General features: G+C 43.7%; 1 protein-coding gene across 1 annotated transcript in view; it reads left to right on the top strand.

Annotated features, from left to right (window-relative positions):
- The window catches only part of ST8SIA2 (ST8 alpha-N-acetyl-neuraminide alpha-2,8-sialyltransferase 2), a 386354-nt gene that overhangs the window by 164765 nt on the left and 199219 nt on the right, over positions 1 to 22370 (top strand). The window contains exon 2 of the mRNA XM_063925734.1: positions 16257 to 16319. Coding sequence (XP_063781804.1) covers positions 16257 to 16319 — 63 coding nt within the window. The remainder of the gene's footprint in view (positions 1 to 16256; positions 16320 to 22370) is intronic.

The following is a 22370-nucleotide window of genomic DNA, read 5'->3' as shown; positions in this document are numbered from 1 at the left end:
GCAGTGTAATCTGAATTGGTACTACTCTGTGGCCATGCCCCTTCACCATAAAGCCACACCCCTATATTTTTGTTGTGTCCCTTAGGTGCACGCTATCCCTATTTTATACATGGAGGGGTACCCAAAGGAAACTTTTGCCCTGAGCTCCACAAGGTCTAAAACCAGCCCTGTCACCCATTTAGGACTTTTACCTATTTTTTTCTTTTCAAATGTAACATGCACCCAATTCAGCACAGGGGAGGGGGGCGCCGAAACATACCCTTGTTCCAGGCATCATGGCACGTAGCTACACCTCTGAGTGTGGTGCCCAGAACTGAACACAGTATTCCAAATGTGGTTCTGCTGTACCAACAATTTATATAATGGTAGGATTACACTTTCTTCCCTTGTCTCCATCCCCCATTTTATGCATGCTGATATCTTATTTGCTTTTGCTACTGCACACTCACACTGGGCACTATTACTGAGTCCATTGTCGATGAGTACCCCCAAATCTTTCTCCATTACTGATACGCTTACCATTTCACCATTTGATTTGTAAATAGCATGTTTGTCTTTGTCCCAAAATGTATAACTTTACATTTCTCTCTATTAAACCTCACACTCCACTTTGCAGCCTAAACTTCCAATTTGATGAAGTCATTCTGTAGCCAGTTAACATCTGTTTTAATAATTTTACACAGTTTAGTGTCATCTGTGTAAATGGACACTTTGCTCTTAAGACCGTTCCCCAAGTCATTTAAAAATATGTTAAATAGAAGAGGTCCTAGCAAACACCCTTTGGTACACCACTTAATACTTTTGCCCAGTTACCATTGACCACAAATCTCTATTTTCCAACCAATTTTTGATCCAAGTACAAATTCTGTTTCCTAGACCCAGCTTAGTTTATGTATTAACCTCATGTATGGTACCGTATCAAAGGCTTTAGCAAAATCTAAAAATACCACATCCACTGCATTTCCCTGGTCTAAGTTCACACTTACTTCCTCATAGAAACTAATTAAGTTTGTTTGACAAGACCTGTCCCTCACAAACCCCTGCTGAAGGGAGGGTGTGATATGCCTCTCAATACTTGAATCGGCACCTCTCATTCCCGGTAGTCAGCGGGAGTAACATGTCCAATGAAGATGATAGGTTGCCATGGAGACAAAATTCCTGGATTGTTTAAAAAGCTCAAAGTCCCAAAACAAGTGGAGAAAAGTATCCATTTGGAGAGCAAAACGTCTCCATATTCTTATAGCGGATTCCATAATGTGTAACCATAAAAATAAAGAAGACAGACATGTATAAGTAGTAATAGCAATTGTTCAGTCATAAAGAGTGCAAATATAAAAGGGCAAATACAAAATATTAATCATATTTTAAAAATTGGTTTTGGATGACCTAAAAGTATAATATACAGTTGCGGGATTCTATGGACAGAAAAGGGTTCATCATTAGATGGACCATCATAATGGTATAGTGGGAAATAATACAGGGTAAGTAAAAGTTGGACACCAATTCCTGATGTTCAAGGTGTGCTCTAGTTATCGTACATGGATGTGGGGTTAAAGTGGTTTCAGTCTTTAGATGTCTATTAACAATGTTATGTAGCCAAAATCAAAAGAACCACTTGACTGGTTTAAGCCAGTGGGAGAGAGAGTTTGTAGATTGAAGATGGTCTTTATTTCGGCTTTTACTACATTGGTTTCGAGATTCCTATTTTTCCATGTCGCTTTAATGTTGAAGAGACCCACAAAATGTAGTATGGAATTCAGAGAACATTGATGTCCCTTCCTAAAATGTTCAGGGAGATGATGAGTGGAAAGTCCCTTTCAAATGTTGCTGAGATGTTCACTTGTGCGTGTTTTGAGTGCCCTGGCTATTTCTCCATTCTTACACTTCTACATCCCAAACAAATACCGCATCTATGAAAGCCTGCGGTTCTGATGAGGTTGGTGTTTTATTATGCCCAACAAACCAAAATTAATCTACCACAAGGCAGCCAAGCTAAAGAACCATCTAGTATGAAGTGCCCTACCCACGAAAAACACCAACCCCATCAGTACAGCATTCTTTTATAGATGCGGTATGTGTTTGGGATGTAGAAGGGTAATTACGGAGAAATCTAAATATACTGAAATTACTATCAATGGCACAACAATGAAAATCCGGGATTTCATTACATGCAGTATTACTAGTGTGATTTATTTCATCACATGTACATGTGGCAAATCTAATCTGGGCAGAACTTCCAGGGTGCTCAAAACACGCATACAGTAGGTGAACATCTCCACAACATTTGAAAGGGACTTTCCACTCATCATCTCTCTGAACATTTTAGGAAGGAACATCAATGTTCTCCGAATTCCATTCTACATTTCGTGGGTCTCCTCAACATTAAAGCGACATGGAAAAACAGGAATCTCGAAACCAATTTAGCAAAAGCCGAAATGAAGACCATCTTCAATCTACAAACTCTCTCTCCCACTGGCTTAAACGAGGATTTTGAGATCAAGTGGTTCCTTTTATTTTGGCTACATAACATTGTTAATGGACAGCCAAAGACTAAAACCTCCTTAACCCCACATCCATGTAGGATAACTATAGCAGTGCAGAGCACACCTTGAACATCAGGAACTGGTGTCCATCTTACCCTGTATCAATATAATATATATTTTTTTTTACTCTCCATAGTAGTGGCTCTACTGCCTAATTTCATTATCAGTATATAAGTGCCAGGTCCTACCAGCAGGTGTCAACAGCTTTTCATATCTTTCCATAGTTATTTTAGGTGAATTTCACTTTAATTTGTGTACTAGTTTCATTTTAAGTGTCTGTTAATACCAGCACTCAGATTACACAAATGTCATAGTATAATGTACAGTATATTTGCTTTTTTAGCTCTCCAGCAAGAGGTGGCCTCCCTAACTCTTTTGTCCTGTATTAGATGGTGGTCTGATAAGGACCCAATCCTTCTTACTCAAGGACACGTGCCTTGTCTTCCTTGCATGTCTCTAAGGATCAGATCATTTTTGCTAATTTTTTTAGTTGCCCTCTTCAGTTCACCTTTCCTGAACATCCTAACCTTGATATATTCTTGTCATTGCCATTTACTACCTTCTTTTTCATTAAGTTATTTGCTATCATCTTCTAATATTTGTAATTTTATAGTTTAGTATTTCCTCATTCTTTGTTAACTTTACCTATTGCCATATATTAAATAATTCTATACCTTGGTGTCTTTTACATTATTAGCATTAATCAAATTACTCTGAAACCTGGTATTCCACTAAATCATCTGGTACAATTACTGTACTGATCTCATTACAGAAACAATGCAGGGATGACCTGTGACAACAGGGTATACAGTAGTGTTGTTTTTAGTAAAAAAAAATAATCTAGAATGACCATAGAATGAGCATAATCAACATGATTTCTTCTAGATAATAATAATAATAATAATAATAATAATAATAATGATTTCAAATTGGGGACAATTGGTAACTAATAGAGATTTTCATATTTGTTTCACTGGGCTCCTAGAAGTGGTACATACTTCAGATCAGCTCTAAAGTTAAAAATTTGTTATACATTATCTAACTTTACAATAAAAACTGAGCGCCGTTTGAGCAAGTAGTAAAGGTTAGGCCATGCATGAGCTTGTTTATTAATATATCTTTATATAGTGCCTACATGATCTCCACTACTTTACAGAGAGTATTTAATCATCTGCCTTAATAGAGCTTAAAATCTATGGGCCCCATTTAAAAATGAAAAATAATAATTATAATAATAACTAGCTGTTGCGCACGTTTCAATTGGGGAAGCGTTTGCTGGGTGGAACATTTTGCCCCCTTAGGTGTCAATGCCCTGCTTAGTGGGTGGCTGCAAATAACTGTAACAGTTTCCAGACCACCCAGCAGGTCACATCTTTCAGGTCACTCAGAGAGTTCACTGTCACATTTTCCAGAGCACAATGGTGATGCATTGTAAATGGCATTCGGACGTTTTGCCACATAACTCCGAAACGAAGAAACCAATTCCAATGCCAACATTTTTCTGCAAGTCTACGGACCAAGACCTTTAATTGATGTGCCCTACTTAGATAATGGCATCATAGAAATATGTCACTCATAAAAGTCGTCCTTCTGCTATTAATATATAGATAATAATAATAATAATAATAATATATAGATAATAATAATAGTAGCTTTGCATTAATTACAGAGGTCATGGAATAACTCATTTAGCACTCGCTAAAGGGGTTATGTCCTCCTTTCAGTATTTAACAGTTATAAGCTTAGCTTACCGTAGTTTGTCAATGTATAGCTTATGCCATCTATAGATGGTGATAGCATTATTGTCCCCACTGCTGGCAATTTAGGACCCAACTGCAGAGTTTCCAGCTTGGCAAAACCTTGCAGGGATTGCCGGGTCCCCATCAGGTGAAAGTGTCACACTCATGTTCAGACTGGCAGTTGTGCATGTGCAGGACACAGCATTGCTAGACTCACAAATTTGGCTTTAGCAGTTGAAACCCAAAACAATATGAACCAGAAACTATCATACCACAGACAAATCCACAACTTTAATCAAACTTCTAAAAAGTTGGAATAATTCTCTAGCATCCAATCAGTAAGGCTGCTCATAGTATTATTAATAGGGCTCACTGTAAAGTTTATAAACAAAATATTTCCTTTTGCCATTGTTAGAGAACTCAATATTACATATGAATCTCCATTGTTGTTTGGACTTTTTCACGAGATCCCTGGTGGACCTTATGCTTGGTGTTGACATAAATGAAATCTGAACTGCAATAAAAAAGACTGATAAAAAACCCAAACCCTAAAGTTTTAAAGCTGGATATAATTTGAAACTCCATCCATTTCTCATCATCCTCTGTGGAGATTTGTTCACAGCAGGGTCTGAGACTCTAGCTGAGCAAAGATAATTTTAAAAAAGTTTTCCGTGACCTTTCAGGAGTTTATTCGTGCAGAACATGCACAGTGCAATTAATGGCTGTGTACAGTAGTTGAGCATTGAGCTCCTTTTGAAAACTAGAGCAGTGTTATATACTGGAGACATTTACAGTTTAGGAAAATGATAGGATGGAATATGTCATACCAGGAATGCTGGGGAACTAGAGAGATGACACAACTTGAATGGTATTGTTCTTTTCTCCTGCTTTTATTTTATTCAGTATGAAAGGAAAGTGTAATACATTGTGGTATAAATGCTAATAAACCAGTAACTTACTGGAGGACTGCTGTGCTTTCCTCGCACAGGAATTATGGAAAGACTCTACAGATTTGCTTCTTGTGCAGCAATCACCTATGCGACACGTTACCTCTTTTTACTCTTCAGCAGATTCCATAAATGTCCCCCAATATGTTTTTTTAAGAGTGTTCTATGCATGCTGATACAGGAACTTTGGTGGTCATTCCGAGTTGTTCGCTCGCAAGCTGCTTTTAGCAGCTTTGCACACGCTAAGCCGCCGCCTACTGGGAGTGAATCTTAGCTTCTCAAAATTGCGAACGAAAGATTAGCAGAATTGCGAATAGACACTTCTTAGCAGTTTCTGAGTAGCTCCAGACTTACTCGGCATCTGCGATCAGTTCAGTCAGTTTCGTTCCTGGTTTGACGTCACAAACACACCCAGCGTTCGCCCAGACACTGCTCCGTTTCTCCAGCCACTCCCGCGTTTTTCCCAGAAACGGTAGCGTTTTTTCACACACACCCATAAAACGGCCAGTTTCCGTCCAGAAACACCCACTTCCTGTCAATCACATTACGATCACCAGAACGAAGAAAAAAACCTCGTAATGCCGTGAGTAAAAAACCTAACTGCATAGTAAATTTACTTGGCGCAGTCGCACTGCGGACATTGCGCATGCGCATTAGCGACTAATCGCTCCGTTGCGAGAAAAAAATAACTAGCGAACAACTCGGAATGACCCCCTTTGTACTTCAGTATCTTCTTTTTACCTCTATACTTGCTTTACTAGCATCATTGCCAAAACCTCATTTAATATTTTTTATGCATTTTTTTTGATGAATGTACAGTAGAAACAGAAATTATACAATTTCACTCATCTTTTTTTATATTGTGTTTTCTTTAGATCTTATAACCAAAGTTATAGATTTGTTCCAAGTTTGTAAAAGCTAGTTTTGGGAAACAGGAAAGAGGTGGGGGGTAGTGAGCCAAACTGAGTCTTTGCCCTAGGTAACAGAATGCCTAGATTCATTCCTGCCGCGCGTCGCCGCCATTTTCACACGTGCATTGAGATTGATAGGGAGAGGACGTGGCTGGCGTCCTCTCCATTTAGATTAGATTTAGAAGAGAGAGAGAGAGAGAGATTGCTGTGATACTGTAGATTAGAAGAGAGTGCAGACAGAGTTTAGTGACTGACGACCACAGTGACCAGTGACCACCAGAGACAGTGCAGTTGTTTGTTTTATTTAATATATCCGTTCTCTGCCTGAAAAAAACGATACACAGTCACACAGTGACTCAGTCTGTGTGCACTGCTCAGCCCAGTGTGCTGCACATCAATGTATTGTATATAAAGCTTATAATTGTGGGGGAGACTGGGGAGCACTGCAGGTTGTTATAGCAGGAGCCAGGAGTACATGATAAATAATATTATATTAAAATTAAACAGTGCACACTTTTGCTGCAGGAGTGCCACTGCCAGTGTGACTAGTGGTGACCAGTGCCTGACCACCAGTATATTAGTAGTATTGTATACTATCTCTTTATCAACCAGTCTATATTAGCAGCAGACACAGTACAGTGCGGTAGTTCACGGCTGTGGCTACCTCTGTGTCGGCACTCGGCAGGCAGTCCGTCCATCCATAATTGTATTATAATATATACCACCTAACCGTGGTTTTTTTTTCATTCTTTATACCGTCGTCATACTAGTTGTTACGAGTATACTACTATCTCTTTATCAACCAGTGTACAGTGCGGTAGTTCACGGCTGTGGCTACCTCTGTGTCGGCACTCGGCAGGCAGTCCGTCCAACCATAATTGTATTATATACCACCTAACCGTGTTTTTTTTTTCATTCTTTATACCGTCGTCATACTAGTTGTTACGAGTATACTACTATCTCTTTATCAACCAGTGTACAGTGCGGTAGTTCACGGCTGTGGCTACCTCTGTGTCGGCACTCGGCAGGCAGTCCGTCCATCCATAATTGTATTATAATATATACCACCTAACCGTGGTTTTTTTTTCATTCTTTATACCGTCGTCATACTAGTTGTTACGAGTATACTACTATCTCTTTATCAACCAGTGTACAGTGCGGTAGTTCACGGCTGTGGCTACCTCTGTGTCGGCACTCGGCAGGCAGTCCGTCCAACCATAATTGTATTATAATATATACCACCTAACCGTGGTTTTTTTTTCATTCTTTATACCGTCGTCATACTAGTTGTTACGAGTATACTACTATCTCTTTATCAACCAGTGTACAGTGCGGTAGTTCACGGCTGTGGCTACCTCTGTGTCGGCACTCGGCAGGCAGTCCGTCCATCCATAATTGTATTATATACCACCTAACCGTGGTTTTTTTATACCACCTAACCGTGGCAGTCCGTCCATAATTGTATACTAGTATCCAATCCATCCATCTCCATTGTTTACCTGAGGTGCCTTTTAGTTCTGCCTATAAAATATGGAGAACAAAAAAGTTGAGGTTCCAAAATTAGGGAAAGATCAAGATCCACTTCCACCTCGTGCTGAAGCTGCTGCCACTAGTCATGGCCGAGACGATGAAATGCCAGCAACGTCGTCTGCCAAGGCCGATGCCCAATGTCATAGTACAGAGCATGTCAAATCCAAAACACCAAATATCAGAAAAAAAAGGACTCCAAAACCTAAAATAAAATTGTCGGAGGAGAAGCGTAAACTTGCCAATATGCCATTTACCACACGGAGTGGCAAGGAACGGCTGAGGCCCTGGCCTATGTTCATGGCTAGTGGTTCAGCTTCACATGAGGATGGAAGCACTCAGCCTCTCGCTAGAAAAATGAAAAGACTCAAGCTGGCAAAAGCACCGCAAAGAACTGTGCGTTCTTTGAAATCCCAAATCCACAAGGAGAGTCCAATTGTGTCGGTTGCGATGCCTGACCTTCCCAACACTGGACGTGAAGAGCATGCGCCTTCCACCATTTGCACGCCCCCTGCAAGTGCTGGAAGGAGCACCCGCAGTCCAGTTCCTGATAGTCAGATTGAAGATGTCAGTGTTGAAGTACACCAGGATGAGGAGGATATGGGTGTTGCTGGCGCTGGGGAGGAAATTGACCAGGAGGATTCTGATGGTGAGGTGGTTTGTTTAAGTCAGGCACCCGGGGAGACACCTGTTGTCCGTGGGAGGAATATGGCCGTTGACATGCCAGGTGAAAATACCAAAAAAATCAGCTCTTCGGTGTGGAGGTATTTCACCAGAAATGCGGACAACAGGTGTCAAGCCGTGTGTTCCCTTTGTCAAGCTGTAATAAGTAGGGGTAAGGACGTTAACCACCTCGGAACATCCTCCCTTATACGTCACCTGCAGCGCATTCATAATAAGTCAGTGACAAGTTCAAAAACTTTGGGTGACAGCGGAAGCAGTCCACTGACCAGTAAATCCCTTCCTCTTGTAACCAAGCTCACGCAAACCACCCCACCAACTCCCTCAGTGTCAATTTCCTCCTTCCCCAGGAATGCCAATAGTCCTGCAGGCCATGTCACTGGCAAGTCTGACGAGTCCTCTCCTGCCTGGGATTCCTCCGATGCATCCTTGCGTGTAACGCCTACTGCTGCTGGCGCTGCTGTTGTTGCCGCTGGGAGTCGATGGTCATCCCAGAGGGGAAGTCGTAAGCCCACTTGTACTACTTCCAGTAAGCAATTGACTGTTCAACAGTCCTTTGCGAGGAAGATGAAATATCACAGCAGTCATCCTACTGCAAAGCGGATAACTGAGTCCTTGACAACTATGTTGGTGTTAGACGTGCGTCCGGTATCCGCCGTTAGTTCACAGGGAACTAGACAATTTATTGAGGCAGTGTGCCCCCGTTACCAAATACCATCTAGGTTCCACTTCTCTAGGCAGGCGATACCGAGAATGTACACGGACGTCAGAAAAAGACTCACCAGTGTCCTAAAAAATGCAGTTGTACCCAATGTCCACTTAACCACGGACATGTGGACAAGTGGAGCAGGGCAGGGTCAGGACTATATGACTGTGACAGCCCACTGGGTAGATGTATGGACTCCCGCCGCAAGAACAGCAGCGGCGGCACCAGTAGCAGCATCTCGCAAACGCCAACTCTTTCCTAGGCAGGCTACGCTTTGTATCACCGCTTTCCAGAATACGCACACAGCTGAAAACCTCTTACGGCAACTGAGGAAGATCATCGCGGAATGGCTTACCCCAATTGGACTCTCCTGTGGATTTGTGGCATCGGACAACGCCAGCAATATTGTGTGTGCATTAAATATGGGCAAATTCCAGCACGTCCCATGTTTTGCACATACCTTGAATTTGGTGGTGCAGAATTTTTTAAAAAACGACAGGGGCGTGCAAGAGATGCTGTCGGTGGCCAGAAAAATTGCGGGACACTTTCGGCGTACAGGCACCACGTACAGAAGACTGGAGCACCACCAAAAACTACTGAACCTGCCCTGCCATCATCTGAAGCAAGAAGTGGTAACGAGGTGGAATTCAACCCTCTATATGCTTCAGAGGTTGGAGGAGCAGCAAAAGGCCATTCAAGCCTATACAATTGAGCACGATATAGGAGATGGAATGCACCTGTCTCAAGTGCAGTGGAGAATGATTTCAACGTTGTGCAAGGTTCTGATGCCCTTTGAACTTGCCACACGTGAAGTCAGTTCAGACACTGCCAGCCTGAGTCAGGTCATTCCCCTCATCAGGCTTTTGCAGAAGAAGCTGGAGGCATTGAAGAAGGAGCTAACACGGAGCGATTCCGCTAGGCATGTGGGACTTGTGGATGCAGCCCTTAATTCGCTTAACAAGGATTCACGGGTGGTCAATCTGTTGAAATCAGAGCACTACATTTTGGCCACCGTGCTCGATCCTAGATTTAAAGCCTACCTTGGATCTCTCTTTCCGGCAGACACAGGTCTGCTGGGGTTGAAAGACCTGCTGGTGACAAAATTGTCAAGTCAAGCGGAACGCGACCTGTCAACATCTCCTCCTTCACATTCTCCCGCAACTGGGGGTGCGAGGAAAAGGCTCAGAATTCCGAGCCCACCCGCTGGCGGTGATGCAGGGCAGTCTGGAGCGACTGCTGATGCTGACATCTGGTCCGGACTGAAGGACCTGACAACGATTACGGACATGTCGTCTACTGTCACTGCATATGATTCTCTCAACATTGATAGAATGGTGGAGGATTATATGAGTGACCGCATCCAAGTAGGCACGTCACACAGTCCGTACTTATACTGGCAGGAAAAAGAGGCAATTTGGAGGCCCTTGCACAAACTGGCTTTATTCTACCTAAGTTGCCCTCCCACAAGTGTGTACTCCGAAAGAGTGTTTAGTGCCGCCGCTCACCTTGTCAGCAATCGGCGTACGAGGTTACATCCAGAAAATGTGGAGAAGATGATGTTCATTAAAATGAATTATAATCAATTCCTCCGCGGAGACATTGACCAGCAGCAATTGCCTCCACAAAGTACACAGGGAGCTGAGATGGTGGATTCCAGTGGGGACGAATTGATAATCTGTGAGGAGGGGGATGTACACGGTGATATATCGGAGGGTGAAGATGAGGTGGACATCTTGCCTCTGTAGAGCCAGTTTGTGCAAGGAGAGATTAATTGCTTCTTTTTTGGGGGGGGTCCAAACCAACCCGTCATATCAGTCACAGTCGTGTGGCAGACCCTGTCACTGAAATGATGGGTTGGTTAAAGTGTGCATGTCCTGTTTTGTTTATACAACATAAGGGTGGGTGGGAGGGCCCAAGGATAATTCCATCTTGCACCTCTTTTTTCTTTTCTTTTTCTTTGCATCATGTGCTGATTGGGGAGGGTTTTTTGGAAGGGACATCCTGCGTGACACTGCAGTGCCACTCCTAGATGGGCCCGGTGTTTGTGTCGGCCACTAGGGTCGCTAATCTTACTCACACAGCTACCTCATTGCGCCTCTTTTTTTCTTTGCGTCATGTGCTGTTTGGGGAGGGTTTTTTGGAAGGGACATCCTGCGTGACACTGCAGTGCCACTCCTAGATGTGCCCGGTGTTTGTGTCGGCCACTAGGGTCGCTAATCTTACTCACACAGCTACCTCATTGCGCCTCTTTTTTTCTTTGCGTCATGTGCTGTTTGGGGAGGGTTTTTTGGAAGGGACATCCTGCGTGACACTGCAGTGCCACTCCTAGATGTGCCCGGTGTTTGTGTCGGCCACTAGGGTCGCTAATCTTACTCACACAGTCAGCTACCTCATTGCGCCTCTTTTTTTCTTTGCGTCATGTGCTGTTTGGGGAGGGTTTTTTGGAAGGGCCATCCTGCGTGACACTGCAGTGCCACTCCTAGATGGGCCCGGTGTTTGTGTCGGCCACTAGGGTCGCTAATCTTACTCACACAGCTACCTCATTGCGCCTCTTTTTTTCTTTGCGTCATGTGCTGTTTGGGGAGGGTTTTTTGGAAGGGACATCCTGCGTGACACTGCAGTGCCACTCCTAGATGGGCCCGGTGTTTGTGTCGGCCACTAGGGTCGCTTATCTTACTCACACAGCGACCTCGTGCAAATTTTAGGACTAAAAATAATATTGTGAGGTGTGAGGTATTCAGAATAGACTGAAAATGAGTGTAAATTATGGTTTTTGAGGTTAATAATACTTTGGGATCAAAATGACCCCCAAATTCTATGATTTAAGCTGTTTTTTAGTGTTTTTGGAAAAAAACACCCGAATCCAAAACACACCCGAATCCGACAAAAATAATTCGGTGAGGTTTTGCCAAAACGCGTTCGAACCCAAAACACGGCCGCAGAACCGAACCCAAAACCAAAACACAAAACCCGAAAAATTTCAGGCGCTCATCTCTAGTAAATAGACCCGGATTAACCCTTTTATACTTAATCCGGCAATAATCTGAGTCAAAAGATTGGTGTAAATGGGGAATAAGTCTAATAAGCAAGTAATGGTGTGGAACTCGAGTTCCCTATGATCCACTAAACTGTATCAGGTGTATTCACCTATTCAGCAGCAAAGAGTACCTGGAGCATCTTGCGGGAGACACCCGGTTCAGGGTTTAGTCTCCTGTTGCCCCAGAAAGTTAGTTAAAAGTCCCAGATTCCCCACTGCTCTGCCACTGCCATACAGCTAACATGGGAATAACCTGAATGAGATGAGAGCTCTCCCATTGTTTGTTAATACCAGGTCTAAGATTGCATTGTACCTAGTTGGTTCCTCAATTAGTTGAACTAAGTAGTTATCATTAAGTGTGTTTAAAAACATATTGCCCCTAGCAGTATCACATGAATCGTTTTTCCAGTTTATCTCTGGATAGTTAAAATCTCTCATCACTACTATGTCTCCTACTCCTGCTGCTCTTTCAATTTGCTTTAGTAACAATTCCTCATCAGATGCGTTGATACCAGGCAGCCTATAGCATACACCCAATACTAACTTTTTTATTCCTTTTTCCCCGCATGCAATTTCTACCCATAATGTCTCGACAGTGTCTACAGTCACCTCCTGAATATCTTCCCGTATATAAGGTTTTAAAAAAGGCTTTACTTAAAGACACACCCCTGCACCCTTTTTATTTAGTCTGTCTCTCCTAAACAGTGTATAGCCCTCTAGATTGACTGTCCAATCATGAGATTCGTCCCACCAAGTTTCAGTAATGCCTATAATATCATACTGTTTGCTTGCTGCAAGTATTTCTAGTTCACCCTTTTTACCAGTAATGCTTCTGGCGTTTACATACATACAACTAAGATAAGTATTTTCCCTTGCGTTAGGGACATCTTTCACCTTATGTAGCAATAATGACCTGTAATCGTCATTGGTTAGTGCTTTGGTAACATCTCTTTTAGTACCCATGTTAGTAACCTTACCGCCTGCTCTTACCCTCCCCCCAACTTCTCCCCCATTTCGTTTACTACCGCCATCCCCACTATTCTCACTGCATGACCCGTAGTTTCTAGCTAAACCCTCCCCCCAGGCTCCTAGTTTAAAATCTCCTCCAACCTTCTAACCATCCTTCCCCCCAGCACCGCTGCCCCCTCCTCAGTCAGGTGCAATCCGTCACGATAAAAGAGATGGCGCCTGACTGAGAAGTCCGCCCAGTGTTCCAGGAACACAAACCCCTCTTTCCTGCACCAATCCCTAAGCCACACATTTACCTCCCTAATCTCCCTCTGCCTCCCTGGACTAGCGCGTGGCACGGGTAATAGTTCCAAGAATATTACCTTAGATGTCCTTGCCTTCAGTTTCTTTCCTAAGTCCCTATAGTCTTTCTTAAGGACATCTCACCTTCCGCTAACTTTGTCATTGGTGCCAACGTGCACCAAGACCGCCGGGTCTTTCCCAGCCCCTCCCAGCAATCTATCTTCCCGCACTGTATCATAACCTTCAACTGTACCTTTTTAGCAGGTACAGTACCTTTTTTTATATGGTCTGTACCGATTTTTGGCTCTCCAAACTTCCATTGAAAGTATAGAAAAAGGGGTGTGACTGCGCCCCTTTAAACCATGGCCATGCCCATTTTCTAATTTGTACGCTTTTTATGTGTAAAATGTTGGAGGGTATGCTGTATGGGTATGGGGGTTGTATGCTGGACACTGTGTGGTTATGGGGGTGTATGCTGGACACTGTATGAGTATGAGGGGGTCTATGGTATGGATATGGGGGTGTATGCTCGGCACTGGATGGGTATTGAGGTTGAGGAGTATATGCTGGCACTTTATGGGTATGGGAGGGTTTATGTTAAGCAATGTATCGGTATTGGGAGTGTATGCTGGACACTGTATGGATGTGGTGGGTGTATGCTGGGCACTGTATGGGCACGGGGGATGTATGCTGAGCACTGTATGGGTATTAGAGGTGTATGCTGAACACTGTATGGGAAGCGCTGTATGATAAATACTCAAGATCCCAGCATATCTATCACGTGGCAGCAGTCATGTCTTCATCTTAGTACTATAGTTTTCACCTTCCACTGCTGGACACCCCCTGAGTGGCAATAGATACATACATTAGAGGATTTAGGCACACCCTTTGGGCAGAGCATGACAGCCCCCCCCCCCCCCCCCCCCTTCACTGTTGCACTGCGCGACTACCAGCTATAATCTCCCTGGAACTACTTTTCAAAAGTAGGCAAGTATGACCTGGAGATTAGATCTGCAAGTGTGAGCAACTTAAGAAGCACATTATAGTTTTTTTTTTATTCTATAATGGAAATAAACCTCTGATCATTATGATTTTTTTTAAATATTAGATCATTAAAAACATTAATATCGGCCCTCATTCCGAGTTGTTCGCTCGCAAGTTGCTTTTAGCAGCTTTACACAAGCTAAGCCGCCGCCTACTGGGAGTGAATCTTCGCTTCTTAAAATTGCGAACGAAAGATTTGCAATATTGCGAAAAGACATCTCTGTGCAGTTTCTGAGTAGCTCGAGACTTACTCTGCCAGTGCGATCAGTTCAGTGCTTGTCGTTCCTGGTTTGACGTCACAAACACACCCAGCGTTCGCCCAGACACTCCTCCGTTTCTCCAGCCACTCCCGCGTTTTTCCCAGAAACGGTAGCGTTTTTTCGCACACACCCATAAAACGGCCTGTTTCCGCCCAGAAACACCCACTTCCTGTCAATCACATTACGATCACCAGAACGAAGAAAAAGCCGTGCGTAAAATTCCTAACTGCATAGCAAATTTACTTGGCGCAGTCGCAGTGCGAACATTGCGCATGTGCACTAAGCGGAAAATCGCTGCGATGCGAAGAAATTTACCGAGCGAACAACTCGGAATGACCCCCATCATCTCTCTGCTGAAGACAATTGACACTCCATAGGTGGTTAGACAGTTTCTCAATTAGTTATCCTGAGACCTTGCATTATGACCTCACAAATAAATGCTGTATTTTTATGGGTTAACCTCGTAACATTTAAATGACTGTTTCTTAAAAGGTGGAAATATGCATGAATCCATAGCAACTAATCATCAATTAGCTTTTCTCCGTCTATTGCAAGATCATGACACACTGAAAGAATGCATACCCACTGCTCATTTTAGCATTAATGGACACTTATTTATATATTTTGCGCTTTTTGTGTTTTGTGCTGCTGCAAACAGATTTGCTTGGCTTGAATTGCACCTGATAAAAGTACAGCCTGTTATCCCATTAAGTTTACCCCCTTTATTCTTTTACATTTTCCTTGTTTCCTTGATAATACTCATTACTCAGCAGAGCTTTTATATCTTAAATAAACATATTTTACATTGGTAGCAGTGTGTCTCGGAATGCACTTTCCAGTCTGGACTCAGGGTGGAAAGTAGAGGACGAGGCATCATCTTTGTCACCTCCATGGACACAGTAAACAAATATATTTTTTTCTAAGCTCCTTAAATCTCATATTTTATATTTCAGCAGCCACCTCGTCCTGTGAGAATATGAAGCATCTTCTAGCATGCAATGCCACAAAAATAGGTGCCTGACGTCATATAATGCTGCATGCACTAAGGGACAGCAGTTTTGCACCTTTTCTGACCCCCATTCAAAGCAAATCTCTGGTGGCTGTTGCCATGGTTACGTGCATGTTTGAACCTTTGAGTAATGTTAGAAAATAACACTTACTGAATGCTAAAATAAAAGAAGGGCTTAATCCAGACTCTGTAACAAAGGGAAATTGTAATAATTACTTATTTCCATTCAGTTATTATTTTCTTTTCAATAAATGCAGAGTTTTTGTGCCATTGCACAGCATTGCTGTTTTATTGTTTCATGTCAAATGCCACTGACCATTTTATCAGGACCCCCATTGCATGAGATGACAGGTGAAGTAATGCACCCCTAATAATTCATTGTCTTCCTTGATGGGGATCTGATGTAGTAACAGTTTATCTCCAAACAATAAAGCATGTAACAGTCTCCAATGCCTAAGAATGGGTATTATAAACCAGGTTTTGGACTCGCAGCAGCAAGGGAACTTCAAAGCTCTCTATAAGGGATCATTTGATTGTTAAAGCAAAGCTTACAGACAGTAACAGAATTTGATAAATAATGCATTTCCTTTTTTTCTTGCAGGGGCTCTGGAGGGAGAGGCACAATCAGATCAGCTGTGGAAAGCTTACATAGCAAATCTAATAGGTTTGTAAATGGGATTTTTTTTTTCTGTTCATTTGTTTTGGCTGTGAGGCTGCTATTAATCTGCTGCGGCCCTAATTTGTGATGCTTGCCTCAGTAGGAATAGTTATCACTCAGCCCAATTCTCTACCTGCCTGAGTTCCTCACTGCAACTCATTTTAAATCGTATCAGAAAGTTTTGAAGGCAACAGGCAGATAAATGGAAATATTTTCAATTGAATTGTGTTATCTTTATATTTCCAGTGTGTGTTTTTCCATTCTTCTTTTTGCCGTTGAATCCGTGAATAAACAAACATTTCCATATTTTCAAGAGGGTCTATCATTCTAATGTAAACTGGCCTGTTTAATAAAAACAGGCATTAGGGCAGGTTTTGTAGCACAGCTTATTGCAGCAATACAAAACCTCTATAGCCATAATTTATTAGTGACATGTCATCAGGGCTGCTGAATGATACTAGCCAGGATTGATAAGAGTTGATTTACCATTTCCCTAGGCCGTCTCCAGGTAATGCTCATCCATGACCCAGCTAATTAGCTCAAACAGTACCTGTGCAGGGAATATCTCCCTAAAGATTGTAAGCTTGCGAGCAGGGCCTTCCTACGTCTAGGTCTGTCTATTATTACCCAGTTTCGTTCAATTACTGTTGTTCCAATTGTAATTGGAATATGCTGGCCATATAAGAAACTGTTAATAAATAAACAGCTTTGATAGCACAGACTTAAGCTGGGTACACACATATTCGATACCTGATTGATTGGGTTAAACACTCCAGATCAGCCAAGCGGTATGAATCCGGATGCGAAGCCCTGTGAGCAGGGCCGTCTTTTCGTATGGGCTCAATGGGCTCTTGCCCAAGGGGGCCAGGAGTGTAAGGGCCCTAGGCTGATAGCTGAGGGTCCCTTCTTTCCAGGGGTACCAGTTCCCTGGGGAACCGGGGATATCCGACTTGAAAGCAGTGGTCCCCATCCAAGCCTGTTAATTGCTCTTCCCAGCCAGATATCTCTGGTTCTGTCTGACTTAAGGCCCATATAGACGGGTCAATGCAGGAGAGATGTGTGCTGAGCGAACCGCTCAGCACACATCTCTCCTGCCGCTCAGAACAGCGCGATCTGTGCTGAGCGTGCGGGGGGAGACGGGGGGCCGCTCACTTCACCCAGCGGGTGAAGTGAGTGACCCACTAGATTGGCCTGCATGCAGGCCAATCTAGCAGCAGCGATAGTGATGTGCGGGGCCGCGCATCGCTATCGCTGAGGGGGCTACACATGGAGCGATCATGCTGAAATTCTAAGCAATCTAGTCAGATTGCTTAGAATATCGCTCCGTGAGTACCCCCCTTTAGAGTTTATCTGTATAATCCAAAAGCTGGGACTCTCCCCTTTCGATTGTCACTGGCAGCTTGTCTCTACTATGCCCAGAACTAGAGATATCAGCCTTCCAGCAGCCGGTCCCTGCTCCAGCTCCACACGCCTAATATGCAGTTTTAGATTTTCATTGGTGAATTGCTCTAGCTCCTGAACTCTGATACCCAAGTCCTCAGAACCTTCTGAAAGGTGGGACTCTAGTTTTTTATCCCATTCAAAGCTAAAAAATATATTTTCAGGAACTTGAGATATCAGCAGTTAAGTGAGCTGCCCTACCACCGGAAAAGATAAATATTAAGCACACTCCACTATCCACCCCTCCCCTACGTATTTAACACCTCCTATTACCCTGGAAGTCATGTACCAGGGCTTCTTCATTCAGCCCAATATCTTCTACAGTTTAGCCCCATCTGTGCAGTAAAGGAGTAATTAGCAGAAATGACTGCTCCAGGTCCTACATGCTGAGCGGAATATAGAACACCCCCTACCGCCCGCGGGACATCAAAGCTGCCACTCATAGCACCCCCCACCCCTACCACTGGAGGATGGGTAAGGGGCCCAGTGGATTGCTGTGCCCAGGGGCCTACACTGCTGTTAAGCCTGTGAGGCGGCGGTAGTAGCATTGAGGTACTGTAACGGCTCTTGTATGGGGATCGAGAGGTCGCATGTGCAGTACATAAGACCGGTCCTGGCCATTACAGGAGTTATATAAGCGGTTTATCGGCTAACACTCCTGCATTGGCACTGCATACACACCTGTACAATCGGCAGACGATTTGTTCGATGCTGGGTACATACTGGCTGCTTTTCCACATAGACCAAGAATACTTGACAGCTTTATTTTTACACTGCAATTTAGAGTTCAATCCAGACACACCCCTCCCAAATCTAAATCTCTTGGCACATTTTAAATGTGACCCACCTGAGGGGCAACATGGTTTTGTCATGGTGCAAATTTGTAAATTTGCATTTCCTGTGCTCCCAGCTCTGATTCAGCCCGCGTATTTTGAAGTATTTTAAGCACTCTGGACTCGATTTTTAAATATTACATTCAAACTGTATCCCTAACATTCTATAGGACTTCCATAACGTCCGCTTTTCCCTTAAGACTTCAATATTTTCCCTTACTTTTCCTGATGAGCTTTAGTTAACAGATCGACTTAGAATACTGTAGGTTGCTACTGTATAAGTATACTATTTACCATATATGTAACCTGACATTAAGGGGCAGATCCAATTAGCCATGACGTTTACCACGCTGCTAAAGCTCCAGGTTTAATGCCTGGAGCTATTCAATTATTAGTGAATTTCACCACGCAGTTAACCCATGGGTAATGTTTGTGAACCCATAGATTCATGGATAAATACCTGTTATCTATGAATTAACCCATGTTGTAAGCCCCAGAGGGTGCATTTAATGTGGATTTTTGCTCGCAACTCTTGAGGCTCCAAGTAAAAATCTGCATAAAAGTAAGTGCACCCACTGTGTCTTGCCACTCCAGTCAGTAGAATAGCTCAGAGCTTTAGCCACTAATTGAATCTGCCTATAAGCATGGAACAGATTTTACAGTTAGGCCCCATACACACTGGGTGCCAACACTGGACGTTGTGAACATATTCATATCGTCTAGTGTGTATGCATGAATGATACGCGCACTTGTGGGTCGTTCACGCTCATCTATGGTCTATCAGACATGCATCTCAATTTTGACTATATCATTGAGCTGCATGTTCTCAGAAATTGTGGGGCCCGGGACTGACAAACTAGGCAGAACCCCAATCCCCAGTAAAAAAATTACATGTATATATATATTTAAAAAAAATTAATATCCACATACAATACAAAGAAACGCCATATTAAGTCCCCACAGTAATGCCCCCGACACCGTATTATGCCCTTACAGTATTGCCTCTTTCACCATATTATACCCCACACAGTAATGCCCCTGACATCATGTTATGCCCCTGCCACCATATTATTCCCCCCATAGCAATGCCTCTGACACCATATCATGCCCCATATTAATGCTCCTGGCATCATAGTATGCCCCACAGAGAAATTATGCCAATACCTGCTCATTGTCAGGAGTTCTGCTCTTTGTCAGGGGATTCCCCTCCATCCCTGACCGCCACTGCCGCTGCGGGTCTGCTCATGCCGCTGTCCATCCCCGTACATCCACCACCACCCGCATCGCTCTAATGAGAATATCCCTCCCAAAATTGCCGCCTCCTCAGAGGAGACGGATATTAAAGATACTAGAGGTGTGTCCTCTAAGGTGGCGGACATCTTGGAATGTACATTTTCAACAGAGCGATGCATATGTCGGCGGATGTATGGGGACAGAGCAGCCTGGGCCCTCTCTTCTCTGTCAGAGAGGCTGGGCCCAGGACAGTATTGACCCCAGCACCCTGGCACTCACCACACATTAGGCATAGTTGCTCAGTGTGTACAGGGCTTAAGTCAATATCAGGGACCTGTTTTTTTTGTGTTTTGTTTTTCCATTACAACATTATAAGAACCCCTACCCTTTCATAAACAATGTTGCATAATGTGTATTAAAATATAAAACTATTTTCTCTTACGTCCTAAAGGATGCTAGGGACTCCGTAAGGACCATGGGGATAGACGGGCTCCGCAGGAGACATGGGCACTAAGAAAGAACTTTGGGTATGGGTGTGCACTGGCTCCTCCCTCTATGCCCCTCCTCCAGACCTCAGTTTATTACTGTGCCCAGAGGAGACTGGGTGCATTACAGGGTGCTCTCCTGAGTTTTCCTGAAAAGAAAGTATTTGTTAGGTTTTTTATTTTCAGGGAGCCTGCTGGCAACAGACTCCCTGCATCGTGGGACTGAGGGGAGAGAAACAGACCTACTTTAATGTTAGGCTCTGTTTCTAGGGCTACTGAACACCATTAGCTCCAGAGGGAACGGAACGCAGGTCTCACCCCGCAGTTCGTCCCAGAGCCGCGCCGCTGTCCTCCTTGCAGAGCCGGAAGACAGAAGCCGGGTGAGTATGTGAAGAAAGAAGACTTCAAAGGCGGCAGAAGACTTCAGATCTTCACTGAGGTAACGTACAGCGGTAGTGCTGTGCGCCATTGCTCCCACACAGCACACACAAACGGCAGTCACTGTAAGGGTGCAGGGCGCAGGGGGGGCGCCCTGGGCAGCAATATGGACCTCCAAAGGTGGCAATAAACTTATATACAGGCTGGGCACTGTATATAAGAGAGATCCCCCGCCATATTTTGAATTTTTAAGTGGGACCGAAGCCCGCCGCTGAGGGGGCGGAGCTTGTTCCTCAGCACTCACCAGCGCCATTTTCTCCACAGCACACCGCTGAGAGGAAGCTCCCCGGATTCTCCCCTGCTTACATGGTGAAAGAGGGTTTTAAAGAAGGGGGGGGGGGGCACATAATTTGGCACAAATAGATAATTACAGCACTACCTGGGTAAACATATAGTGTGTTTTTTCCTGGGTCATTAGTGCTGGGTGTGTGCTGGCATACTCTCTCTCTCTGTCTCTCCAAAGGGCCTTTGTGGGGGAACTGTCTTCAGATAAGAGGCTTCCCTGAGTGTGTGGTGTGTCGGTACACGTGTGTCGGCATGTCTGAGGTAGAAGGCTTTCCTAGTGAGGAGGTGGAGCAAATGAATGTGGTGTCTCCGTCGGCAACACTGACACCTGACTGGGTGGATATGTGGAATGTTTTAAGTGCTAATGTAAATTTATTGCACAAAAGGTTGGACAAAGCTGAGTCCAGGAATTATGCAGAGAGTCAGGCCCTGCCTGCCCCTATGTCACAGGGACCCTCGGGGTCTCAAAAGTGCCCACTATCCCAAATAGTAGACACTAATACCGACATGGATTCTGACTCCAGTGTCGACTACGATGATGCAAAGTTACAGCCAAAATTGGCTAAAAGTATTCAATATATGATTATTGCAATAAAGGATGTTTTGCATATCACACGAGGGTACACATGTATAGGGAAAAGAAACCTGAGGTAACCTTTACCCCTTCTCATGAGCTGAACGAGTTATTTGAAAAAGCTTGGGAATCTCCGGACAAGAAACTGCAGATTCCCAAAAGGATTCTTATGGCATATCCTTTCCCGACTAAGGACAGGATACGGTGGGAATCCTCCCAGAGGGTAGACAAAGCGTTGACACGCTTATCCAAAAAGGTAGCACTGCCATCCCAAGATACGACTACCCTCAGGGATCCTGCTGATCGCAAGCAGGAGGCTACATTAAAGTCCATTTACACACACTCTGGTACCTTACTCAGACCGGCGATAGCGTCGGCTTGGGTTTGTAGCACTGTAGCAGCGTGGACAGATACCTTATCTGCGGAATTGGATACCCTGGATAAGAAGATTTTTTAGATCTGGTTATATATAAAAAAGGGACGAACCTGCACACCAAAAATTATTTCAAACCAACAGATAGTAACTCCTATATACATACCAGCAGCCATCACCATCCAAGATGGTTACATAATGTTCCAAAAGGCCAAATACAGCGTATAAGACGAAATTGCACGGAGGATGGTGTTTTTAGGCAGCAAGTTGGAGAGTTAAAAAATAAATTTATTAATAAAGGGTATGCAGAATTACAGATAGATCAGGATATTGCGGAGATAGGTGCATCCACACAGGAAGATCTCATAGTATATAAGGAAAATAAAAGTGGGAGAA

The sequence above is a fragment of the Pseudophryne corroboree genome, chromosome 6 (assembly GCF_028390025.1).
Source record: "Pseudophryne corroboree isolate aPseCor3 chromosome 6, aPseCor3.hap2, whole genome shotgun sequence".
Taxonomy (NCBI): Eukaryota; Metazoa; Chordata; class Amphibia; order Anura; family Myobatrachidae; genus Pseudophryne; species Pseudophryne corroboree.
The sequence above is the reverse complement of the archived record's forward strand: the minus strand, read 5'-3'. Positions and strand labels throughout refer to the sequence as shown.